General features: G+C 45.1%; 1 protein-coding gene across 2 annotated transcripts in view; it reads right to left on the reverse strand.

Moving 5' to 3' along the window:
* USP31 (ubiquitin specific peptidase 31) overlaps positions 1 to 27,408 on the reverse strand; it is a 116,719-nt gene that overhangs the window by 47,018 nt on the left and 42,293 nt on the right. For both annotated transcript variants that reach the window (XM_040356661.1, XM_040356662.1), the window contains exons 6-9: positions 18,289 to 18,433; positions 13,618 to 13,786; positions 11,792 to 11,903; positions 7,970 to 8,064 (exon numbers count right to left, since the gene is read on the reverse strand). In XM_040356661.1, coding sequence (XP_040212595.1) covers positions 7,970 to 8,064; positions 11,792 to 11,903; positions 13,618 to 13,786; positions 18,289 to 18,433 — 521 coding nt within the window. The remainder of the gene's footprint in view (positions 1 to 7,969; positions 8,065 to 11,791; positions 11,904 to 13,617; positions 13,787 to 18,288; positions 18,434 to 27,408) is intronic.

The following is a 27,408-nucleotide window of genomic DNA, read 5'->3' on the forward strand; positions in this document are numbered from 1 at the left end:
TATAACCCCCTCCCATAGGAGGAGTACCTCAGTTTTGTAGCAAGCAGTATGCCTCCCAAAATGGTCCTCAAAAGAGGGGTGGGAGCTCTGTGTCCCGTGATGTACTCCAAGAAAAAGATTTTACAGGTAAGCTGTATTAAAAATCTCTTTTTCTTTATCGTTACATCACGGGACACAGAGCGGCATTCATTACTATATGGGATGTCCCAAAGCAATGCTTACAATGAGGGGAGGGAGAACATCTCCAAGACAAAAGGATTTAATTTAGAGATATACTCAAATCATAATAAATCCAACTTAGTTGAGAAAAATAATCTTAAATTTTAAATTTAACTCAAAAAAGAGGAGCCCCCGGAATCCGAGGGTCTCAAACTGCAGCCTGCAGCACTGCCTGCCCAAAGGCTGTATCAGTATTCCTTCTTGCGTCCAACTGGTAGAATTTTGTAAACGTGTGGACAGAAGACCAGGTTGCCGCCTTGCAAACTTGAGCCATAGAGATCTGGTGGTGTGCTGCCCAGGAGGCGCCCATGGCCATAGTAGAATGAGCCTTTAATGATACTGAAGGAGGCAACCCTTTCAAGCCGTAGGCCTGAGTGATTAATTGCTTAATCCACCTAGAGATGGTGGACTTTGCAGCTGCCTGCCCCTTCTTGGGCCCATCCGGTAAAATGAACAGCACATCCGTTTTCCGGATCTTCTTTGTAGCTTTAAGATAGGCCTTCATGGCCCTGACAATATCCAAGGTATGCAGCAACCCTTCCTTTCTGGAAGTAGGTTTAGGGAAGAAGGATGGTAATACCAAATCCTGGTTTAGATGAAAACTGGATATAACCTTCGGTAGGAAGGAAGGATGAGGGCGGAGAACGACCTTGTCCTTATGAAAAATAAGATATGGTTCCTTACAGGATAAGGCCGCCAGTTCCGAAACTCTTCTTGCGGAAACTATGGCGACCAAAAATACTAACTTCCTTGTCAGTAAAACCAAAGGAATTTCAGCCAACGGCTCAAACGGTTGTTTCTGTAAACTTGACAGAACAAGATTTAAATCCCACGGGCAAAGCGGGGATTTAACTGGAGGTTTAATACGTAAGACCCCTTGAAGGAAGGTCTTAACCAGCGAGTGGGTGGCCAGCGGCCGCTGAAACCACACTGACAGAGCAGAAATCTGTCCTTTGATTGTGCTTAATGCCAATCCTTTATCCACTCCTAGCTGGAGAAAACTTAAAACTCTATCGATGGTGAACTTGCGAGGAAGCCATAGCTTGGACTCACACCAGCCTACATAGGCCTTCCAGACCCTGTGATAAATCACCCTAGAGACCGGTTTCCTGGCTCTGATTAGGGTAGAGATTACTTTCTGAGACAGACCTCTACCCCTGAGAATCAGGGATTCAGCTTCCAGGCCGTCAAATTTAGATGCCGTAAGGCAGGGTGGAGGATCGGACCTTGCGATAGCAGGTCTGGCCGTAGAGGAAGAGTCCAAGGGTCTCCCACTACCATCCTTAAGATTAGTGAGTACCATGCCCTTCTGGGCCATGCTGGAGCTACCAGGATAACTGGTATGTGCTCCACCCTGATCCTGCGCAGCAGGCGGGGTAGTAACTGGAGCGGGGGAAACGCATAAAGAAGTTTGAACTGATGCCAAGGGCAAACCAGCGCATCGGTTCCGCAGGCCATCGGATCCCTTGAGCGGGACATGAACCTGTCTAGCTTCTTGTTGAGTCTCGATGCCATGATATCCACGTCCGGCACTCCCCATCTTTGGCAGAGTGCTTGAAAGATTTGTAGATGCAGAGACCATTCCCCCGGCAAGAGTCTGGCGGCTTAAGAAGTCCGTCTGAAAGTTGTCCACTCCGGGAATGAATATTGCCGATATGCAGGGCACATGAGCCTCTGCCCATAGGAGAATCAAGCTCACCTCTCTCTGAGCGGCTTGACTCCTGGTTCCCCCTTGGTGATTTATGTATGCCACGGCCGTGGCATTGTCTGATTGAATTCTCACCGGGAACCCCTGCAATTTTGACGTCCAAGCCCTGAGGGCTAGTCGAGCAGCTCTGAGCTCCAAGATGTTGATGGGCAACTGCTTCTCTGGCTTTGCCCAAGTACCTTGGCGAGTGCAACCATCCAAAATTGCTCCCCAGCCCGTCAGGCTGGCGTCTGTGGTCACTATCTTCCAAGCCACTGGGCTGAAAGACTTCCCCTTCAGTAGATTCTGAGGGTCTAACCACCAACACAGACTTTGTCGGACTCTTGATGAGAGCGGCAACGGGATATCCAAGGCCTGTGGCCTTCTGCTCCATGCTGACAGGATGGCTGCCTGCAGGATGCGAGTGTGACTCTGGGCGTATGGTACCGCCTCGAATGTGGCCACCATCTTGCCTAGTAACCTCATACATAGGCGAATAGTCGGTTCCTTCTTGCTTAGAACCAGTAGGATTAATTCCTTGATGGCTTTGACCTTCCTCAGAGGTAGAAACACTCTTTGTTGTTCTGTGTCTAATCTCATGCCGAGATATTCCAACTGCCTTGTGGGCAGGAAAGCTGACTTTTCTCGATTTAGGACCCAGCCGAACTTCGAGGTATTGGACCGTGAGGGCCACTGCTCGCTCCAAGCCGGGAGACGAGTGATCTATGACTAGGAGGTCGTCCAGGTATGCTAGGATCGTGACCCCTTGGATCCTTAGCTTGGCTAGGATTGGAGCTAGGACCTTCGTGAACACCCGGGGGGCCGTAGCCAACCCGAAGGGAAGCGCCACGAATTGGAAATGACGCGAAGCCACCATGAAGCGTAGATATCTTTGATGTGGCTGATAAATTGGAACATGAAGGTAGGCATCCTTTATGTCTATGGACGCCATGAAGTCGTCCTTTTGGAGTGTGGCAGCTGCTGACCGCACGGATTCCATCCGAAATGAGCGGACTTTTAGGTATGCATTTACCATCTTTAGGTCCAAAATTGGCCTGACATCTCCATTGGACTTTGGGATGATGAATAGGTTGGAGTAGAAACCCAGCCCCTGTTCCAGGACTGGTACCTCCACTATTACTTCCTGGGAAAGTAGATGATTTAATGCCGACATTAATGCGGCTCCCTTCTCCGGATCGTTTGGAATCCTCGACTCCTGGAAATGAGGAGGAGGAAACTTTAGGAGATCTAATTTGTAGCCCGTGGCCACGGAAGACCGTACCCACTCGTCGGGAATGCTGGCTTCCCAAACCTCTGAAAAGAGTCGCAGCCTTCCCCCCACCTTCGTGGGTGGGGGCGCCCCTTCATAAGGTCGGCTTGGGGGCTGGTTTTGCTGGTTTGCGAAACCACTGCTTTCTGCCTCTAGCAGCCTGTCCTTGCGACTTGCTGTTGAAGCCGAAGTTTGCTTTCGCAGGAGGCCGTCGATACTGTTTGGCATTAGAGGGCCCCTGCCCAGGGGAGTACTGTCGTTTAAACGCAGGCCCCTGAAACTTCTTTTTAGTTGGCAAGAGAGTACTTTTGCCGTTTGAAATGGTCTGAATGTATTTATCTAGGTCTTCTCCGAAGAGTCGACCTCCATGGAAGGGGAACCCTACCAGGAGCTTCTTGCATGGGGGCTCGGCCTCCCAGCTCTTTAACCATAAGAGTCTTCTCATATGGATAAGGGATAACGATAAACGTGACGCTTGCTGGATAGAATCCTTAATTGCGTCTACCGTACAACATATGGCCCTAGGGACATCCGAAAATTCTTCTGCCTGCTGGGCAGGAATAAGTTTAAGCATCTGCTTAATTTGATCCGATAATGCTTGAGCAACCCCAATCGCAGCCACAGCTGGCTGTACTACTGCCCCTGCAGTAGTGAAGGAGTTCTTAAGTAGTGCTTCCAAGCGTTTATCAACTGGATCCTTGAACACCTGTATGTTTTCTACAGGGCATGTTAACGATTTGTTAACACATGAGATGGCTGCGTCCACTGCAGGAGTAGCCCATTTCTTGGAAAATTTATCCTCCATAGGATATAGGGCAGAGAATCTTTTAGGTGGTAAGAAGATCTTATCTGGCTTGTTCCAATCTTGGAAAAAAACTCCCTCTAGTAGAGGATGGATCGGAAACACTGCATTGCTTTGAGGCGCCCTCAGTGAGCCCAAAGCTGAAACCGTCGATACCTGGAGATCTGGTACTGGCAAGTTGAATGCACTATGGACCAAGTCCGTTAAGGCTTGAATCCACCAGCTCTCCCCTTGGGAGACTGCTCCAGATTCCTCTGTATCCGGATCTTCGATCCCTGAACCCACTTGGTCCTTGTCCAAGAGGTCGTCCAATTCCCCTGAGGAAAGGACCTCCTCTTCTGAGGGTCCGCGCTCGGGCGACGGAGATCTAATCCGTTTACTGCCCCGCATAGCTGTGGCTATCATTTTTCCCATTCTTTTCTCCATCTCTTTTAAAGAGGTTAGTAATACCTCGTCCGTGACTATCTTAGGATTGGACTGACCCGCGCCAGCTCCAGCCCCAGATCCCGATGGCCCCAAGGCTCCTTCTGGGGAAAGCAGCGGCATAACTTTGTCCGAGACCTCAGACTCTCTGGGGGAATCCCCACCTCTTGTACCCTCTGACCCGGATGCCATGGTACAATACCGAGGTACACCTGCTAGCTTATTGGTACTTGGAACTATAAATAGTTAATTGCCCAAACACCTGTTTGGGGGATAAAAAATGCTTCCTCTCCCCTAGATGACTTTTTTTTTTTCAATCTTCTTTTTTTTTTTTTTTTTTCGTTTTTTGTTTCAAATCCAGGAAAGAAAAAGCATTCTGTCCCCCTGAGTAGTATTGCAAAGAAAAACTATGAGATGGAAAAGAAACAGCCTATTTCTAGGCTTGAAAACAGTCTTCTGAAGACTGCAATATCCTTTCTGGCCACTGTGTGTCCTCGGCGCCCCGTGCTGCCGCTCTGGTCTTTTCCTCCTCAGTTCCAATGTTAGAATGAGCTGTTGGAACGAAAAAGGAAGGGCCGGCCCTTCCTTAAGCCACTGACCCGCCCTTCCCCCCTCAGCTAAACGGCGCGAATTGCGCCTATAACACGGGAACGCGCGCGCGCGCGCCCCCCCGACAGGGGGGGGGGTTGGGGGGAAGGGAGCCTCTCTGCTCCATCCTGGAACCACGAGGAGGTCAGCGTTTTGCCTGCTTTGCAGGCTCTGAGGAGGAAGACTGATGGAGCATCGCCTGGAGGCTTGCAGGTAAGCACAGCTCTCTGACACACACATACACATTATATCACACAGGCCCCACTCAATGCTTTTCCAACACTACAAGGGAGGTCACTTCTTATGGGGAATAATACACATAGAGCCATCCTATCATTAAGATATGTGACTAGTTTGCCAGATGCAGCGCATAACTTTAGGCATGTCCCCTGTGACCCCCCAGAAAAAACCTGCTAAGAACCAAGTTCCGCAAGTTTTCCCCTCACTTACCTGCTCCATGCCGCAGGACTTTGCCAAGCAAGAGGCCCAATCTTCCCCCATCTCCGTGGGGATGTCTAGACCTTCAGGCCCTGGGTTCCTATGAAGGATCCACTGTCCTGGGCCCATATAGCACCCTGGCAACAGAAACATTAGGCCCCCAAAGGTTTCTAAGTTCTGGGCCCAGGGTCCAGCTCTCTAAAAAGAAAAGCATTATGGGCTATACCCCAAGGGTTTGGGGTCCGGTTACTGACCACTTTAGCGCTGAGGCCTTTGGACAGAACCGGTTAGCTCACCTAATCCCAAGGATGCGGAGGCAAGCTAAACCATGACCAACACCTAAGACACTGGCGTAAAAACTGAGGTACTCCTCCTATGGGAGGGGGTTATATAGGGAGGGGCATTTCCTGTTTGAGATTGCCAGTGTCCATCACCTGAAGGTACTCCATATAACCCATATAGTAATGAATGCCGCTCTGTGTCCCGTGATGTAACGATAAAGAAAAGGCATAGAACTTTATAGTCTAATATAAGCACACAATGATTATAATAATTGAAAAAAATTGGTATAAAACACAATAATGTGATAGAATTGATAATCCAATAAGATGCCACTGCCACCTCAATCCTGAGTCACCCCAATTGTCCTGCTGCACTTTCAACACAGTAATCGCCGAAAACCAGATGGAAGAAACAAGTGTTGTGTAATGGCTCAAAAGTACCTGTTAGAATGCACAGCCTTCATACTTCAGCAAGATGTAGGGGGAGCGTAGCATCAGGGTTCCAAAGATGGTGAACTAATCTAGTTATATCCCTCTTTTTTGCCATGGGGGTAGTTATAGTTATATATGTGCATGTGTACGTATGTTTTGTGTTGTCATTTGTAATTGTTCAGTTTCCTTCTTTGTGTGAACATTATTAATGATGTATTATGGTCTTATTTGTATTTGATAGTGGTGATGGAGGAGTTAACATCGGTCCTACACTCTGGCCTCTCCTCCCTATTACTTTATTCTATTGCTCCTGGTTGATGTCATCAGAGTGCGTCCTGCTTCCTATTGGCCGGTCCTCTAGCGACGCTGCACGTGTGTCACGGATCCCCCTGCTGTAGTGCGGCTCTGTCCATCGGCTCTTGATGTAGGTTTTGCCTGCTAGTTCCTGTGTGTTGTTCACCATCTTTGGAACCCTCATGCTACGCTCCCCCTACATCTTGCTGAAGTATGAAGGCTGTCCATTCTAACAGGTACTTTTGAGCCATTACACAACACTTGTTTCCTCCATCTGGTTTTCGGCGATTACTGTGTTGGAAGTGCAGCAGGACAATTCGAGTGACTCGGGATTGATGTTAACCTCTCCATCATAGACTCCTCAGTGGCATCTTATTGTATTATGAATTCTACCACATTACTGTGTTTTATACCATTTTTTTTTACAATTATTATAATCATTGTGTGCTTATTTTTATGCAATACCTATGTCAATTTATCAGACTATAAAGTTTTATGCCTTTTTCCATTGAGCGCTGCTTTTTTGTTAGTGTCTCCCTTTCCATTCTTCCAATGGTTGGCGGCTGCACTGGTTATCGGCTACTTTTAACCCTACAGGTTGGACTTTTTTTTGCTTTTGTCTAAAAGGAGGAAGGGACTGGGCAAGAGGAGGTTAAGAAAATGAGGGGAGAACCTTACAGAGGAAGAGGCCAGAGTCCATAACTTTCCACTGTAGGGCATCAGTTCCTTCCACAGGGGAGAATACACCAAGTGGGGACTTCCTGCTTCGCCCACCTCAGAAAAAATGGATAACCGCTCCGCCCCCCCCCTGCAAATCCTTAACAGAGGGTATCTCCAAGGACTGGGTCCCACTGCAACAAACTGTACCCTTTGTTCTAGGCCTCAAAACACAGATTCCAGTGCAGGAGGCAACTTACTACCCAGCTCCTCGTCTTCCACGCGGCGGGCTCTGGGTATCGTTTGAGGTGCCATCAATCAGGAAGCTGCAGTGGCTGTAACCAAGTGGAGAAAAGGAAACCTGTGTCCAGTACGGTACAATTAGGCAGGCTTGTTAGTTCTATTTCCATGAAGTGGAAACATGCTTTTAGGATTTATTGAAGGAATTAAACACTCAATTTTCCATACAGCAACTTTGCGTACTTCAATTGTGTAGAGAGGAGGCGAAAATCTACACAGTTTATCAGACTGGGAAAATTGAGATCTGAGGCAAAACATAATAATTCAGTATTTAGCATGGTAATGGCCTCTCTTGTTTTACATCACCCCTGAATGGCCCCAAGAGTAGGGCACTGAGCAGGCAATTGATAGGATGTTGTCATGTATACAGATGCAAATGATAAAAATATTAATATTTGATTGATATATCAATCTCTATAGATATAGCGATAGATATATATATCCATCTCAATATTAGAATTCTATTGAACAGATGTGTAAATATAGTAAAACAACATGTGCAGTGTCCAATATAAAAAATATTATATTAAAACTAAGTTTTATCATCTCACACAAAAACAAATGCTGCCAGAACTTACCTTTCAACAGTGGGGTGACACAGAGGTTTTTCTTCCTGAGGTAAGAGGTATGTTATCCCAACAGCGGTAACCACGCGAAGGCTAAATGGACACACCTAAAATAACACACAATAGTTACTGAAGGTCACAATGAAAAAGAAATAAAGAGCACAAGAGTAAAAAAAAAATGTTGTACGGACCCTGAATTTTGCTGCAAGCTCCACTTTAAATGTGCAACTCCAGCCTGGGCTACTGTTAGAAATCACGGGGTCCGTACAGCCTACGTGACTGGGCGCATCCCCAAAAATATCAAATTACATTTTTTCTAAAATGCGATGGTCACAATGCCGTTTTGCAGCCATGGCAGAAATTGTATCCTTTTGTTATACTTTTTTTGAATTACTGAATGGCAATTTTACTTTGTGAGATCGCACTGCAACAGTAAACCAAGTGTTTGGCTTGCAGTTGCAGAGCGGTACCATTGAATGCAACAGGGAGTTTGATAGGTGGTGTTGCCTGTCAAACTCTGCAGCCTGCATTAAAAATGCCGCAGTTGTGTATAGTGATGAGCTTCGGCGTGTTCGCACACTCCACGTGCAGAGCCCGTCAGGAAGTCTGCACGGCGCTGCGTTAACCACAGGCAGGGAGACGTATCCCGATCTCTGCAGCCGAGCATCGGGAATATGTCTCCCTGCCTGTGATTAGCGCAGAGCCGTGCAGACTTCCTGACGGGCTCTGCACGTGCACTGTGCGAACACGCCGGAGCTCATCACTACTTGTGTAGTAAAACATTGCAGCCACAGCTTGTATACAGCCCTGTCTTGACTGCATTGTTAGGAGTTGTTGAGGTGCTCAGGATAATTGCTAAATCCATTTCTCAGCCGCCCATGTAAAAAAAGAGTGCTTAGGCTGCATTTCCTAAACATGTAACAAAGTGCACAGGAAATGCATGCTTTACAGTACATTTTAGAAATGTCCTGCAAACTTGCATAGTGCTTGTGGTGCCATTAATTGTTAATGGCATCCCAAAAACAGTTAGCACACTTGCATTTTGTCATGTGGCAAACTTACAAAGCTGCATGCCTGAAATGTTCTAGAGCTTCTATGGTGTGATTGTCAAACGTAGGGCAGTCCATTGAAGTGACTGGGCTGCCTTATGTGTGAAAGACAAGCTTTTAAAAAAAAAAATAAAATATTACATAATATATATATATATATATATATATATAAAATTATTAATAATAATAATAATAATAATAATAATAATAATAATAATACGCACAGAAACATGCATTCCCGCTACGCTAATTGGGAATGTGGCCTCAGGGGTGCCATATAGAAATAGCTGGTGCAGGAATGTCTGTCGGGTGGAGAGAGAGAGGTGTATTCACTTGCCTCCAGTGGCGTATCTAGGGTATGGCAGCCATGGCAAGTGCCATGGGCGCCATATGAAGGGGGCGCTGTTGAGTGGCTGGGCAGCAAGGCACTTACCAGGGTCTGAGGGTCTCTTCTTCCCTCCTCCCGAGCATAGGCAGGATCTCCTTTTCAGCACCTTTGCTAATGGACAATGGCAGCGCTATCCCTGCTGCGTTCAGCCACAGCCCTCCCCTGTTCTCCCAGGCTCTCCCATTCCATCTGGTCGGATTGGCCCGCACAAAGAAGAAGAAGGAGGAACATCAGTTTCTCCCTCTCCTCTGTGAAAACTGAGGCCTTAAGTGATGAAGATTTCATCACTTCCAGTATTCTGCATTTACCTGGCCTTGGAGGGCAGAGGAGGGATCAGGGGTCTAATAAACCCCAGATTTCTCCATTAAGAGGATATGTCACTACCCAAGGTATCTCAAGGGATGATAAATATCACTAGTTTTGTTAGCTGTTTTTTTTGTTAAGGTTATCTGAAAAATGGGTTTTGAATGTTCCAACAGGGGCGCAGTTTTAGTGCTTGCCATATGCGCTATTTTCACTAGGTCCCCCCTCTGCTTGCCTCTAGCTCCAACATTGCAGTGGTAGCTAGCGGTTACCTTCAGCTGGCACATTTGCCCCTCCTCTGAATCCTGAACATTCTGCAGCCTCAATCCCACACTCGCCCCCTTCCAGCAGAAGTTCTACTTCATTCAGGCCCTGCAGGTTACAAATGCACACAGAGCAAGGTGTGGAGATTGGCAGAGCAGAGCTCAGGAATAAGGGAGGAGCAGGCAGAGAACTTCTTACCTAAATCTTACTTCCTTGCAATAGATAACACTCCCGATCACAGGGGGAGGGGAGGGGAAGTTTCAGAACCCGGCAGTGTAAAGATTGCATGGCAAAGGCAGAGAGTCTCTGCAGCCGTCAATGACACACAGAGAAAGAGAGAAGAAAGCCGAGGGAGAAAGCCAGCAGCGAGTCAGGGGGTTCCACAGGAGTCACAAGGCAGTGCAATCGGGGTCTCCTCTCCTGCAGGTGCTTGGGCCCCCTCTTCTGAATTGACAGGGCTCGGGCCCCCTGCAGGAGGGCTGGCTGTACTGCCATATCAGCGGGCCTGACTTCAGGCATTTAAGCGTTTCAGGTGCTTTTAAAGGAATTTTTCTTTTGATAATAAACCGGTTATACTCACCGGCTCTGTGCCATTGTATGACAGAGTGGCCCTGAGCTTCCTCTTCTTGGGTCCCCCCATCAGTGCTCTCCGCTCCTCCTGTATCCCTGTAGCAAACCACTTGCTATGGGAGCAGGTGTGTGATACAATCCTGAGCCGAGCTGTGTGCACTCATAGACACACATAGTGCTGCTTGGCCCTGCCCCCACCCTCTCCTCACTGCATTTGATTGACAGCAGCAGGAGCCAATAGCCCCAGCCCCTGTGCGTAGAGGGAGAGGGCAGAGAAGAGATGCAGCCGTGCACAGAGCTCGATCAATTGAGAACTATGGTAAGGATTTAGGGAAACCGGACAGCACAGAAAGCTGTAAAACATTTTTTACCTTATTGCAGGGAATGCATTTAGGCAAACATTTTGGCTTTAAAAATCACCAAGTAACCGCCAGTCGATGTAGTTATACTGTCGTAGCTATATGTCGTTTCTTTAAGACGTCATAGCAGGCGTGCGCTCGACGTGCGCCGGGCAATCGCTCGTGACAGAACGAGAACGGGGATGCGTGTGTAAACACACAAAGCCTGGTTCTATCAGGGGAGAGGAGACAGATTGTGTGTTTATACTAAGTAGGAACACCAAACGGTCTCCTTCCCTAGTCAGTCCCATCCTCCCTACAGTTAGAACACACCTAGGGAACACAGTTAACCCACTGATGGCCCCCTAGTGTCAACCCCTTGCCTGCCAGCGACATTTATACAGTAATAAGTGGCTACTTTTAGCTCTCATCACTGTATAAATATCACTGGTCCCAAAATGGTGTCAAAAGTGTCCGATCTGTCCGCCGATAAAAAAATAAATAAAAATGTACATAAACCTATCCTCTATTTCTAGACGCTATAACTTTTGCGCAAATCAATATACGCTTAGTGCCATTTTTTACCAAAAATATGTAGAAGAATATATATATCGGCCTAAAATGATGATGGAAATATTCATTATGGCAAAAAAAAATAAAAAAGTACAAAATTGTCACTCTTGTTTATAGCGCAAAAAATAAAAACCGCAGAGGTGATCAAATACCAACTAAAGAAAGCTGTATTTGTGGTGGAAAAAATGACTTCAATTTTGTTTGGGTACAGCGTCGAAGTTGCCCCCTTCCTGATGAATGGCCTGGTCAGGAAGGGGGCAAACCCTTCCAGGGCTGAAGTGGATAAAATCAGTCCATGAAAAAAAAAAAAAAAAAAAAGGAAGAGGAGACAACAAGGAGTTGCACTGACCTGAACACACACTGAAGGACGTAAGGAGTACTGCATTTTCTCCAAGATCTCTTTCTGCAGAACATCCCATGTGACATTCCTCTCCAGATGCAAAACAAATGGTTGCCCAAACCTAAAAAACATTGGTAGCAATATAATATACCGTAATCAAATCGGGTACATCATTTTAAATAGATCGGGAAAACTGCTATTTCAGTGATGGGTGGAAACAGACAATCCATTTATGTTTATCATTGGTGACTGCAGCTGCAAGATCTACCTGCCACACAAGCTGGAATTTACAGTATGTTAGAAAGAGATCCAAAACAAATTACATATCAGAGACCGAACTGAAATTGCCATTTACACTTGAAGCCGACTTCCCCTGCACCACCTCCAAGAGATGTGCCTAAAGTCATAGCAGTCCAGGACTGACTGAACTCTGACAATGCATAAAGGGGTTGTAAAGGTACAATTTTTTCCCCTAAATAGCTTCCTTTACCTTAGTGCAGTCCTCCTTCACTTACCTCATCCTTCCATTTTGCTTATAAATGTCCTTATTTCTTCTGGGAAATCCTCACTTCCTGTTCTTTCCACACAGTAATTCAAGGCTCTCTGCCTGGTGTGGAGTATTGTGCTCGCCCCCTACCTTGGACTACAGGAGAGTCAGGACGCCCACTAACACACAGCTCCTTTATCTGCAACGTAGAAAGCGTCCCGACTCTCCTGTAGTCCAAGGGAGGGGCACGACACTCCACACCAGGGAGAAAGCCTCGCATTACTGTGTGGAGTTACAGACAGAAGAATAACCCTAGGGGCAAGGTGGCTCAACGCGATTGGCACTGCGCTGATAAGCCATTCACCTCTGCAGCTAGGGGTTCGGATCCCGGTCTCAGCTACATGTGAATTGAGTTTGGTGGTCTCAGCCCGGCTCCCGGTGGGTGTGCTATGCGAGGTACTTACACACACTCGAAATTGGGTTAACATGCACGCACTTTGACCACACGGTCTCTAAAAAGAGAGGCGAAGGACTAATGGGGCTGGTTGAGCGGGCTAGATCCTCTCACTCCCTTATAGGGAGTCCCTCTGCCCCGTTGGGCTTCAAAGCGGAGCAGGTAGGATGGGCTGTGTGGTAGGACCCCGTCACACACCCACCATTGCCACCCGGGGCATGGAGAAAGGTGGCAGATTGCCTCTGGGGGAGGCCTGCCTACTCCCAACTCCTGCAGTCTGGCTCCTCTCTCGAGTACACGCACAAAATACACTTTAAAAAGAAAAAAAAAAAAAGAAGAAGAAGAACCCTCCCTTACTCTATCCCAAAAAAAAAAAAAAAAAGTTGCCTATAGTTCTACTTTAGGCTAGAAGGAAGCACGTCAGCCAGGAAAGGCACATTTTTCGAAAGAGAAATCGTCAGACTCTTCGAGTTTTCAAAAAGTAAAAAAAAGGACAACTCCTGGTTAAATAAAAAAAAACACATACCTCTAAAATGTAAAAAACAGACCTTAATGGCCTACAAACTAAATTATAAAACAAATTTTTAAAAGCTTTTAATAACTTTATTGGATTAAGATGTAAAACGTTCTCAGGTTTTCAGAACTATACAAAGAGTAATGATGTTGGAGTGGAGATCAATATATTCCAGCACACAGATGACAGTCTGTCCAGCAAACACACGACACAGATGGGTCGTCATCTTAAACTAAAGCTAGTTTAGAATTGATAATCTAGAGGTTTGTGTGTTTGCATAAAGTTATTTTATTATTTTGCGTATGTTTCTATTGTTCCTTCTACAGTAACAAATGGAAGTATATTTAATAAGAAGATAACCTGCCCAGATAGATGCTTACCTCTTGCCATGTTGTCCACTATACGCTCTGTTACAGACCAGGATAACTATTCGGTCAGTAATGCCAAACCTGTTCACTGGAAGCCTCGCCGAGCCAGAAGAATAATGGGGAGAGCGGTTATGGTCAATCCCATTCCTCACATAATTCTGGTTATTGTTCACACAGATCCCTGTAAAGTTTAGAAAAAAAAATTAGGACCAATAAGCAGTGATGTTTTAACCACACTAATGCCGCATACACACGATCTGATTTCCAATGGAATTTTCCGTCGGAATTCCGATGAAGCTGACTTTCATCAGTCTTGCCTACACACCATCAGACTAAATTCCGACCGTCCAAAACGCGGTGACGCAAAACACGAAGAGCCGAAAAAAATAAATTTCAATGCTTCCGAGCATGCGTCGACTTGATTCTGAGAAAGCGTGGATTTATATCCGATGGAGTTCCACACAGACAATCAGAATTTCCTATTGTTTTTTTTTTTCCTCCATCGGAAAAATTTAAAACATGTTCTTTTTTTTTTTTTACACCGATGGAAAAAAAGACTAATGGGGCCCACACACTATCGTTTTTTCCGATGAAAAAAGTCCATCTGACTTTTTTCATCTGAAAAAACGATCGTGTGTACAGTCCATGTTCATATGGCTCATTAAAGCAGTTCAGAGGAATACGATGAGGTGTGAAGCACAGTTTGAAACGCGTCACTCTCCCATGTGCTCCTTGCTGTTAAGGCCACTTATAGGTTGGGGCAGTTGCCTTTTCTTTGTACTGTTGGGTATTTGGCACACTGGACACCTTTGCTGCCATTTGCTGGGCGTTCAGTGCGCCCCTGTGACTTTAAAGAGGAGTGGGCTCCCTCCACATTTGCCCTCAATCTATACATTATTATATATGTGCTCCTACTATGGAGGCTCTTAAAATGTATATAGAGTTAGGACTGCAGATACTATTGGGGTGCTTTGTCACGGCCTCTGTAGCCTATACATGTATTGCAAATGTGTGCAAACTAAATCCCTGTTTTTAACGTGAACTGTTAAGACAGTAAAATTCGGTTTGTTGCAATCTGGCTGGCAAGTTGAGCTGGGAATTTTTCTTTGTTTTTATTTCACACGTCGTCCTTCCTTGTGCTACTTGCCGTTATAAGGCCAGTTATAGGTTGGGTCAGTTGTCGTTTGTAGTGTCAAGAACAGTAAACTATTAGGTTATTAATGCCAGCAGGGACTGGGGAAGAGAAGTACTCATTCCTACTAGCCCACATGCTAAAATGCTATAGAATTGTGATTTGTTGAGTAGGTGGCAGTGTGTTACATTGTTACAAAAACACTGCACCGTTTTTTTTGACACTTCATTCAAGTCTATGCACCACAGCGTACTGCTCTGGTGCGATGACATGCAGTGCGGTAAGTTGTGCTGCATTAAAATGGAACATGTGTTTTCTATGTGCTCTAGCATTCAGCCTGCATTGATCTGTACAGGTCAATGCAGCTCAATACAGCTGGTGTGAACGAGACCCAAGACTGGTGCGGGGTCAGCAGTGGTGGACTATGCAAGCAATTTCCCCAAAGGTGCAACTACACTTTAAAAGTCAAGTATACCTTCTGTACACTCTACTACATATAATAATAATAATAATAATAATAATAATAATAATAAAAAATAGCACCCATATTAAATTAATAAAAAATTGTGCATTTATTTATTACTTTTTTTGCCTAGGAGCCCGGTAAGCATTGCAATTGTGATCAGTGGATTAATGGTGCAATGCTCTGGCTTCTTCATGCAGCCACTGATTCAAACCACAGTATGGGGATGGCTTCAGATTTATCAAAACCATATAATAGGAGGTCAAACCTAAACAATTTCAGTTTGTAGCCAATCAGGCAGGCCCTTGCACTACATAGTTAAAGGTAAATCTAAAGAAAATTGTAAAATATACGGCCAGCTTCAGTGGACTACAAGTGAACAGCCATCAAATCACTGCACTTGTGCTTCAATGGGGACTACAAGTCCCTCTGCTGCAATGTAGATTTTTTTTTCATTCACCAACTCCTATGAATGAATGCATGAATGAATGAATGAATGCATGGACATGGTTGTGCCGGCTGAGCCCTGCAAATTTTACATTTTATAGAAGCTCTCTCTGACTTCTGTAAGGAGAGTACAGATTGGAGTGGGGTGCTGCAGTCTCTGACCATGCTTTGAATTACACTCTGAATACGGACGCAACATGAAACATTCTGAGAAAAAAGGGAGTTGGCCTTTAAAAGAAAAAAATTTTTTTTACACATTTCACACAAAGAAAATACATATATCTGGTAATTCTGGTATTAACTATGTTAATATAATCTCCTCTATGAGCCACTTTTACCTTTATTGGTTGAGGAAAAGGGAGGTCAAGTTTTTCCTGCTTAGGCTTATGGCATCTTATGCCGCGTACACACGATAGGTTAAACCGATGAGAATGGTCTGATGGACCGTTTTCATCGGTCAAAACCGATCGTGTGTGGGGGCCATCGGTTATTTAACCATCGGTTAAAAAAAAGCAAACTTGCTTTAAATTTAACCGATGGATTCCTAACCGATCGTTAGTAGGCACAACCATAGGTTAAAAACCCATGCATGCTCAGAATCAAGTCGACGCATGATTGGAAGCATTGAACTTCGTTTTTTTTCAGCACCTCGTTGTGTTTTACGTCACCGCGTTCTGACACGATTGTTTTTTTAACCGATGGTGTGTAGGCGCGACTGACCATCAGTCAGCTTCATCGGTTAACTGATGAAATCGGTCCGTTCTCATCGGATGGACTGATCGCGTGTACGCGGCATTACACTTTTACATTCAGGCTGGGTTCACACCTAAGACGGATCTGTCACACAGCAGGAGTCCAGTGCGTCCTGGTTCCACGTTGCAGGTTCGAATTCAGCGCACATTTTGGGCTGCATTCGCACCTGAGATAGACCAAAAGACGTGGACCAGAAGAAACTGACCTGCTGCGAAGATATGTGAACGACTCCATTGAGAGCCAGTCAAAATCTCCTGCCATTGCAAATTGGATGTGGAGATCCCACATCCAATTAGCAATGGTGTGAACCCAGCCTTTAATATTCATGATTCTGCAATTAGGTCTTGTGTCCTCAGGCTCCGATCAGTTGCATTTTACTTAGCAAATGTCTCCCTTTCCCAACCTTTGCAAACAGTACACAGTGTGACAATGTTAAATGTATTAGGTTTTTGCAGAGGCAGAGATATATTTTTCTTTATACCATGTCTGCCAATCTCTATAATGCCCAGCTCAGCTCCTCTCATTCCAACTGCAGCCTCCCTGAATCGGCAGGCCAGGGTTAGTATAGACCAGGGATATGCAATTAGCGGACCTCCAGCTGCTGCAGAACTACAAGTCTCATGAGGAATAGCAAGACTCTGACAGCCAGCCACAAGCATGACACCCAGAGGCAGAGGCATGATGGGACTTGTAGTTTTGCAGCAGCCGGAGGTCCGCTAATTGCATATCCCTGGTATAGACTCTTGTAGTGTGGGTGAGAGGCCGTATTTTCTACATCTTTACTAGAGACGGGCTCGAGCGTGTTCGAAATCCCACCTGCCCCATCCCGCCAGGAAGCTGACGCTGTACACATCTAATCACAGGCAGTGAGATATTTCCCGATCTGTGCAGCTGCGGGTCTGGAAAGGTCTCACTGCCTGCGATTAGCCGTGTGCAGTGTCTGCTTCCTGGCGGGATCGGGCAGATGGGATTTCGCCCGAGCCCATCTCTAATCATTACCATATGTTCTAAATGTACCAAAATTTTCATATTTGACCCACTTGCTGTTTCATGTGCGGATTTTTGTACTTGTTGCACGATTTATAAATACTCCCTTTAGTGGTTATCTGTATTCTGTATAGTTACTGTATATTTGTAATAGGAAATCTTGGAGTGAGCCGTTTTTGTTTTTTTGGATACCACATCCAAATTGTAAGACCAATTATAGAGATAGTAAAGATCTTCCTATCTGTATAAAAAGTCGTACTGACCCTTTTAAAAGTTTATCAAACATAAAACCATTGTTCATTTTTTTTTTTTCATTGGTTTTGGATAGACCAGGGAATGGTTTTCTTATTTTTGCCTTTTTATGTGGTCGCCTAGGGTTCTGACTTGCACATGGTTAGGCAGGGTTGTGTTTGTTAAGGACAGAACAAACATTTTGTTTTCTCAGATCTTAATACATTCTGGTTTGGGCTTTCTAAAGCATTAGGTGGGATAAAGCCTCCAGTCCTAGATCCGCATCTTACCCATTAGCCAGACCTCATTATTAGTCTCCGCTGTGCACGGGTCTTTTTATGTGAGCCGACTAATGCAGGCCTCACTCGCTTGCGCTCTCTGCTGTGTGAAAAGGCTGACACATAATAAAAAAGGAAAAAAAGGTACCAGAGCTGCCTTTTTGTTTTGGGGAGCCCATTATGGGGTAACTATTAGTCAGGAACTGCAGCAGATGTTTTGTTGCTGTATGAATAGTGTTTGTTTACTGTGAGGAACCCCCTAAACTCTCAATGAAAATGTACTATGGCTATGACATCAATGGCATAAATAATATAAATCAGGCTCACTGGCGTTTCCTTCTTGGTCCCTAGGCTACTCTAGTTCTCTAGAACTATCGGTGTTAAAGTGTTACCTCTCTGGCCTAGAATTCCTTCAGATGGGAATATTTCTGGAGTTTCAAAGGCAAATATGCAGTCGCTTTCATGGATCGTATCCAAATCATCTGTGTCAGAGAAGGAGCGATGGAAGCCATCAAAATACATTTCGGTTATCACTATCTGGAGTGAGAGAAAAAGAAAGCAGAGGCAAAGATAAGACACTGGAGTGACATACCAATAAGATAAGAGGTCACCGCAATTTTGTTAGCTGAATCTTTCTCCTTTTTTTTTATCAATTCAGCTACGTACCACCTTCATAACTGTTGTCATGTGCAAGTCTCATCAGTATTGCCAACAGTTCACAATAGGGTAGGGATGTTAGAAAAGGTAGGGAAATAGAGTAGGGAGTTACACAGCCTTTCATTCTTGTTTGATCATATAACCAAGGCAGTGAGAACCCCACTGGAGCAGCTATAACCCAGAGTAGCAGGCATATAGAGTAAGCAACTTAACCACTTGACTACTGGGCACTTTCACCCCCTTCCTCTCCAGGCCAATTTTCAGCACTGTCGCACTTTGAATGTTAGATGCGTGATCAGACAACACTGTACCATACCTCCCAACCGTCCCGGATTCCGCGGGATCCTCCCGCAATTCTAATTGTGTCCCGGGGTCCCGCAGACTAGACTCGAGTCCCGGAAAACAGGGCCCGGTCCGCGACATTTAGGGGGGCGACATTCCGTGCCTCCAAGTTCAGTTTGATGTCCGGTGCCGTGATTGGACGTATGGGGGTCATGTGCGGCGTGGGGCTGGCCTGTCTGTGAGCATCTAGTATTCCCGCCTCCACACGACTGCTATACGCCCAATCACAGTGCAACGGTTTCCCTCTGCCTGTCTCTCTGCTCTGGATGACGGAGGTGGGTGACTGGATGACGGAGTCGGGACAGAGGTAGGAGACAACAGCAACCTGCCCCCCCCCACTACAATCTTGGCAAACACCCCCCCCCCCCCCCCAACAACTGCGATCCGCGGAACCCCCCCCCCCGCTCAACAAGATGTCCCGCATTGGATTTTTTTAAATGTTCGGAGGTATGCTGTACCCATATGGAATTTTTATTATTTTTTAAAACAGATAGAGCTTTCTTTTGGTGGTATTTAATCAACACAAAGTTTATATTTTGCTAAACAAAAAGGAAAAAAATACCAAAAATGTTGAAAAAATGTGTTTTGTTTTGAATATAAAATGTTGTAAATGACCATATATACCATATATACACTCTAGTATAAGCCGAGTTTTTCTGCACGTATTTTGTGCTGAAAATGCCCCCCTCGGCTTATACTAGTCACCTTTTTGTGCCCAATCTCGTAGGTCCCCTGGACCCGGATCATGGCACACATGTAGCCCCATTTCTCCTCTATAAGTGTGCAAAGTTTGTTGTCTGGTGGACCTACGGCTGGGGAGCACCGATTTTGCAAACCCGGGCACCCCTTCCATAGACTCCCATGTTAAACGTCAGTCTAGAAATGGACACAGTGAGGCAAAGTGAGGCATGCAGATGGACACCCTAGGCTTATACTCAAGTAAATACGTTTTCCCAGGTTTTTGTGGTAAAATTAGGTGCCTCGCGGCTTATATTTGGGTCGGCTTATACGGCACTAGAGAATATACGGTTCTAGAGTATAAGTCGACGCACCTAATTTTACCACAAAAAAAAAATGGGAAAACGTTACTGCAAGTGGAAGAGAGGATCAACAATGCCCAAGGCCTTGAAAAAGGTGGTGGGCACCCCCAATACTGATGATGTAGGAGAGTTGGCAAGAGTTTGCACTGTTATATGTCCACTCATTTTTCAACTGGGGACGGGGTTATACAACAAACAATTTCACCAGATCCATTATACCTCAGTAAAAACTGCATGCCCTGGTTTTATGTCCCCATAACTCCTGAAAAAACACACACAGAGCGCAACCACCTAATACTTTACCAACATAAAACTATATTTAGCCCAGGTTCACACCGGGCTGCGGGAATGAAGCCATGCGAGTTCAGCTGAACGCGCACAATTTCAATCCCGCTTGTCAGTCCCGATTTCAGCCGCGATTTCGGAGACATCTGTGCAGGTTTCTGCACAGATGTCAATGTAAATCATGGCCCGGAATTGCAAAAAGTAGTACAGAAACTACTTTTTGAAATCGGTGCAGCGCTGCAGATGCGGCGTCGCACCGATTAGGACAGTGCCATTGCGGGCAATTGGAGTGGAAGTTCAGGTGGGTAAACGTTACTTCCTCACATTTTCATTCAGTTTTCATTGACGCAAATTGGAATGGATTGTCGTCCGTTTTTGTCAATTGACTCAATTCAAATATTTTTTTTTTATTTAGTTTTTGTCACTGCAAACATGCAGGTGATGAAGATTATGAAGAAAATATTTTGTCTATGAAATTAACACTGGTTGCCACCAGGACTAGTTTCTCCATTGGAAGATTTCCCCTCAACTACTGTTCAAGACATCCCAACATTTGGGTTTTTCTTTCACTTTTGCTGATAATGGCAAACAGGACAAAGAGAGAGGAGAAAATCTCCCTAACAGAGGTACAGATGGCATAAAAAAAAAAACCTGAAAGGTGTTCTAATCCCTTCCCTCTGTCCAAAAGTAAAAAATGTAATACGTTTTGCCTTCAGTTCTACTTTAATAAAAATCTTAAAAAAAACAAAAAACAAAAAAAAAACACACACACACACACACACACACACACACACACACACACACACACACACACACACACACTAGCCACTAAAAGCAGATACTGATCTGACTGCTTAACCACTTGGTGACCGCCCCAAGTACATATACTGCGGGGGGTGGCGGCTCTACTGCGCCAAATCACATACAGGCACGTCATTTCGTGCAATGGGTCTGGGGCGCGCATGCGCACTGCTGGCAACAAGCTCCCGCTGTGAATGGACACAGCAGGAGACAGTAAGTGGGTCCCTGCGAACTTTTCGAGAGAGGCAGAACGGCTGCCTATGCAAGCAAGGCAGATCGTTGTTCTGTCAGAGAAGATGGAGATCTTGTGTTTCTGCTAAGCAGGAACACGGATCTGTCTTCTCACAGTTGAAGCACTCTCCACACAGTTAGAAAACACTCCCTAGGAACACACTTAACCCTTTGATCGCCCTTATGTTGACCCCTTTCCTGTCATTAGTACAGTGACAGTGCATGGTTTGGTGTCACTGGTCCCTGAAAAGTGTCACTTAGTGTCAGATTTGTCCGTTGCAATCATGAAAAAAAAAATACATACAGAAAGCATGGTTTTTAGGCTTCATTTCTATGGACGTTTTTACAGCCACTTTTTTTAGCCTTTTTTACAGCTGAAAAACGCCTGTCCATGTTTTTTTTTTGAGCTGGAGCCACGGTATAGTTTTTAGCGTTTTTGCGTGTTTTTCGAGCGTTTGAGCATTTAACGTCTGGCGTTTTTACAGCTCTAAGGCTGGAGCTTCGGAACGCACTGGTCCTGTTTTTTTGCAGCTTAAAAACGGCTCAGCCATCTACAGCTCAAAAACGTCATGGTGGGCATGAGGCCATAGACTAACATGGAGAGCCATTTTTAAGCTGCAAAAAAAGCTCAGAAAAGTGGCTGTAAAAATGTCCATGCAAATGAAGCCTTAAAGGATTGGTTTACGTTTTCAGAAAAAATTGATTGTCAACATCGGAATTGTGCCGATCCATCCCAGAAGACCTAAAGAAGGAAGAAGAGAAGCAGGGATTTCAAATCCCTGGACCGCTACTCCGGCTGCATGGACACGGACAGCTCACCACCCATGGAACCAAGTACAGCAGGGGTGAGGAGGCTGTAGGGTGTTGGTTCACCTTTTAATTTTTTCTGAAAAGATGAACTTACACTTAAAATCTGTTGACTAAACAGGACAAGGAACAAAAGCAGAACCATTTTGCCGCAGGAAGTAGAGCCCAAATATGTACTCATCAGAAAAAAAAAATATATAAAAAAAAAAAAAAAAAAAATACATCCATATACAATAAAATTTTACATATAGAAGCAAGGATTTCAAACATTAACACAAACTGAATGTTTATACAGTTATTAAAATATCACTTAAAATACTCTACGTTCCCTCAAGCATCGTGCCCCATCTAGTGGCTTGTAGTCGTCATTGAAGTACGACTGTAGGCAGCCGTATGACAGTACCAAACCCAGTTATTGTGTGATGTAGAAACCTCAAACTAAACAAAAAGACTTCCTTTACCTTCCCTGGCTGAGCCAAATTCTCCTTTGTGTCTCACAAACCCAGGCAGGGCATATAATCCAGAAAGCAGTGAGCAGGACTAAGTGTGGCAATGTGCCGATTGACAAGCTACAGGCCTGTAAATCAGCAGCAACAGTACTGATAGCAAGTCCCTCTAAATCCGCGTACACACGACCATTTTTCATGTCATGGAAAAAAACAAAGTTTTTTTCTCTACGTGATTCCTCTCAAGCCTGCCTTGCATACACACGATCGCGATAAAAAAAGCTCGAGCAAAGTGCGATGACGTACAACACGTACGACGGCACTATAAAGGGGAAGTTCCATTCCAATGGCGCCACTCTTTGGGCTCATTATGCTAATTTCCCGTTTCACAACAGGCTTCTGAGCATGCACGCCCCCCCCCCCCCCCGTTGTTAAAGCGTACACACGTCCGTTTTTCATGACGAGAAAAACGACGACGTGAAAAATGGCGAGAAAAAAAATAGAGCAGGTTCTAAACTTTTAATGCCCATTTTTCTCGTCAAGAAAAATGCTCTGGAGCCTACACACGACCGTTTTTAAATGACCAATTTAAAAAATTGCATTTTTCTCATCATGTGTACGTGGCATAACATTTTTCATCACACCATGGTGCAAATCGGCCCAGCCTGCATGGCAGGGGCAACACTGAATTCAGGAGCAGGGCAGCATTACTGTCACACCATCAAAGAAAGCTGCATTAGGTGAACATCACTGGCGGGATCAACAGATATTTGTGGGACTTTGCAAAGGGATTAAAAAAAAAATTAAGTTTTTTTTATTGACAGACCAGAGTTGTACTTTACCAAAAATCTCTCTCTCATATTTTTGTTTCAGGCCCTGGGCAGAAGAGAGGAATAGGTGACTTCAAGGGGCCTTACAAGACCAGATGGCAGCCTTACAAACCTGGACTTCCAAAGCCTGGTGTCAAAATGCCTAGAAAGCTCCAAGTAGAATGCCAACACTCCTAATAGAATGCCTTATACCAGGGGTCTCCAATCTGCGGCCAGAGGGCCAGATGTGGCCCTTTGCTAGCCTTTATCCGGCCCTTGGGGCACTATTCCTCCCACTGACACCAACAATGGGGCACTATATGTGTTCCAATGATGGGATACTATCCCTCTTACTAATGGGGACACTACTGCTACTCTCATAGACCACCAACCCCAAGGCCATATTGATTCTCAGTCATGCCGGGCCTGTGGCATTTTCTGCCCCTGCTGGCCACAATTCGGCCCTCTTCAAGTCTGAAGGACAATAAACTTGTTTGAAAAGTTTGGAGACTCCTGCCTTACACCATAAGCTTGAAAAATACAGTGCATCCAGAAAGTATTCACAGCGCTTCACTTTTTCCACGTTTTGTTATGTTACAGCCTTATTCCAAAATGAATTAAAATCATTATTTTCCTAAAATGTTTACAAACAATACTCTATGACAGCATGAAAGAATTTTGTTTGAAATATTTGCAAATTTATTAAACATAAATATAAAAACATGTACATAAGTATTCACAGCCTTTGCTCAATACTTTGTTGAAGCACCATTGGCACCAATTACAGCCTCAAGTCTTTTTGAGTATGATGCTACAAGCTTGGCACACCTATTTTTGGGCAGTTTCTCCCATTTTTCTTTGCAGGTGATCTCTAGCTCCATCAGGATGAATGGGGAGTGTCAGTGCACAGCAATTTTCAGATCCCTCCAGAGGTGTTCATATCGGGTTCAAGTCTGGGCTCTGGCTGGGCCACTCAAGGACATTCACAGAGTTGTCCCATAGCCACTCCTTTGTTATCTTGGTGTCCTGTTGGAAGAAAAGAGCTTTGGAGCAGGTTTTCATCAAGGATGTCTCTGTAAAATTGCTGCATTCATCTTTCCCTCCATCCTGACTAGTCACCAAGTTCCTGCCACTAAAAAACATCCCCACAGCATGATGCTGCCACCACCATGCTTCACTGTAGGGATACTATTAGCCAGGTGATGAGCGGTGCCTGGTTTCCTCCAGACATGACGCTTGCCATTCAGGTCAAAGAGTTCAATCTTTGTTTCATCAGACCAGAGAATTTTGTTTCTCACGTTCAGACAGTCCTTCAGGTGCCTTTTGGCAAACTCCAGGTGGGCCATCATGTGCCCTTTACTGAGGAGTGGCTTCCGTCCTGATTGGTGGAGTGCTGCAGAGATGGTTATTCTTCTGGAAGGTTCTCCTCTCTCCACAGAGAAATGTTGGAACTCTATCAGAGTGACCATTGGGTTCTTGGTCAATTCCCTGACTAAAGCCCTTCTTCCCCGATCTCTGTTTGGCTGGGCAGCCCATTCAAGGAAGAGTCCTGGTGGTTTCAAACTTCTCCCATTCACGGATAATGGAGGCCACTGTGCTCATTGGGACCTTCAATGCTGCAGACATTTTTCTGTACCCTTTCCCAGATCTGTGCCTCGATACAATCCCATCTCGGAGGTCTACAGACAATTCCTTGGACTTCATGGCTTGGACTGTGCTCTGACATGCACTGTTAACTGTGGGACCTTAAAGTATCTCACAAAAGTGAGTACACCCCCTCACATTTTTTTAAATATACTATTATATCTTTTCATGTGATAACACTGAAGAAATTACACTTTGCTACAGTGAGTGTACAGCTTATATAACAGTATAAATTTGTTGTCCCCTCAAAAAACTCAACACACAGCCATTAATGTCTAAAAAAGGAAGTGAAAATGTCCAAATTGGGCCCAAAGTGTCAATATTTTGTATGGCCACCATGATTTTCCAGCACTGCCTTAACCCTCTTGGGCATGGAGTTCACCAGAGCTTCACAGGTTGCCACTGGAGACCTCTTCCACTTCTCCAAGACAACATCAGGGAGCTGGTGGATGTTAGAGACCTTGCGCTCCTCCACCTTCCGTGTGAGGATGCCCAACAGATGCTCAACAGGGTTTAGGTTTGGAGACATGTTTGGTCAGTCCATCACCTTTACCCTCAGCTATTTTAGCAAGGCAATGGTTGTCTTGGAAGTGTGTTTGGGCTTGTTACGTTGGAATACTGCCCTGCAGCCCAGTCTCCGAAGGGAGGGGGATTATCCTCTGCTTCAGTATATCACAGTACATGTTGGCATTCATGGTTCCCTCAATGAACTGTAGCTCCCCAGTATCGGCAGCACTCATGCAGCCCCAACACCATGAAACACCCACCACCATGCTTGACTGTAGACAAGACACACTTGTCTTTGTACTCCTCACCTGGTTGCCCCCACACATGCTTGACACCATCTGAACCAAATACGTTTATCTTGGTCTCATCAGACCACAGGACATGGTACCAGTAATTCGTGTCCTTAGTTTGCTTGTCTTCAACAAACTGTTTGCAAGCTTTCTTGTGCATCATCTTTAGAAGAGGCTTCCTTCTGGGACAACAGCCCAATTTTATGCAGTGTGCAGCGTATGGTCTGAGCCCTAACAGGTTGACCCCCCACCCCTTCAACCTCTGCAGCAATGCTGGCAGCACTCATACATCCATTTCCAAAAGACAACCTCTGGAAATGGACGCCGAGCATGTGCACTTTGGTCAACCATGTGTAACGATACGCCACATTTGTTTCAGGTTTATGGATCGCAACTGCGGAGACTTCTCAGGTTCGAACCCAGGTTTCACTCTTAAATCAGTTAAGAGTTTGGGTTCTATCATCACAGCCTCAGTAAAGTAAATAGTGCTTATTCCAGCATAAGCAACATTAAAGTAAATCTTGGTGTTAATGGTATAAGGATAAGTATAGCTGCAGTACTGGGACTGCACACTAGGGGTTAGTAATGAACATTAACATGAGAGCTGGTATCTGTAGCAGTGAACATTAACATGAGAGCTGGTATCTGTAGCAGTGATTATTAACATGAGAGCTGGTACAGGCTTCAGGGAAACTCCATAAGCAATTGATAGCAATAGTAGTGAACATAACTTGGAAGCAAGCGACAAGTATGGAGATCAGCGTTTAGCAATTGGTTTCTATAGCAGAGTACTTGCGGTTGCAGATAGCTGGGCATGGATGAACGTCCTGGGAGCCTGGACCTGGTAGCTGTGAGCTGTAGCGAACAAGGAGTCCTGGTGGTCCAGTTCAGGAAGCTGGAGCTTAGATCAGGCGAGTCTGGAAGCCAGTGGCATTCTGTCAGCAATAGAGGAACACCATTCTGTCAGTGCTGGGAGTTTAAATAGGCCGCACAGGAGCGAACCAGGAAGTACCACTAGGTGGCGCACCTCCGCAACCACCGTGGAGATCAAGGCTGCAGGAAGTGAGAGAATCTTCAGAAAGAAGGAAGAAACGAAGGAGAGTTGACTGGGAAAGAAGCAACTATAGTTGCACTTAGTGCAAAGTTATTGGTGTGACGTTACACCATGGCGAGGCTTGTTCTGAGTGGAACCTATCCTGTTAAACCGCTGTATGGTCTTGACCACCATGCTCCTGCTACCTTTCAGGGTCTTGACAATCTTCTTATAGCCTAGGCCATCTTTATGTAGAGCAACAATTCTTTTTTTTCAGAACCTCAGAGTTCTTTGCCATGAGGTGTCATGTTGAACTTCCAGTGACCAGTATGAGAGAGTGAGAGCGATAAAACCAAATTTAAACACACCTGCTCCCCATTCACACCTTGAAATGAGTCGCATAACACCGGGGAGGGAAAATTGGGCCCAATTTGGACACTTAAGGGTGTACTCACTTTTGTTGCCAGCGGTTTAGACATTAATGGCCGTGTATCGAGTCATTTTGAGTGGACAGCAAATGTACACTGTTACACAAGCTGCACACTCACTACTTTACATTGTAGCAAAGTGTCATTTCTTCAGTGTTGTCACATGAAAAGATAATAAAATATTTACAAAAA

This window comes from Rana temporaria, chromosome 6 (genome assembly GCF_905171775.1).
Source record: "Rana temporaria chromosome 6, aRanTem1.1, whole genome shotgun sequence".
In the NCBI taxonomy this organism is placed as follows: domain Eukaryota; kingdom Metazoa; phylum Chordata; class Amphibia; order Anura; family Ranidae; genus Rana; species Rana temporaria.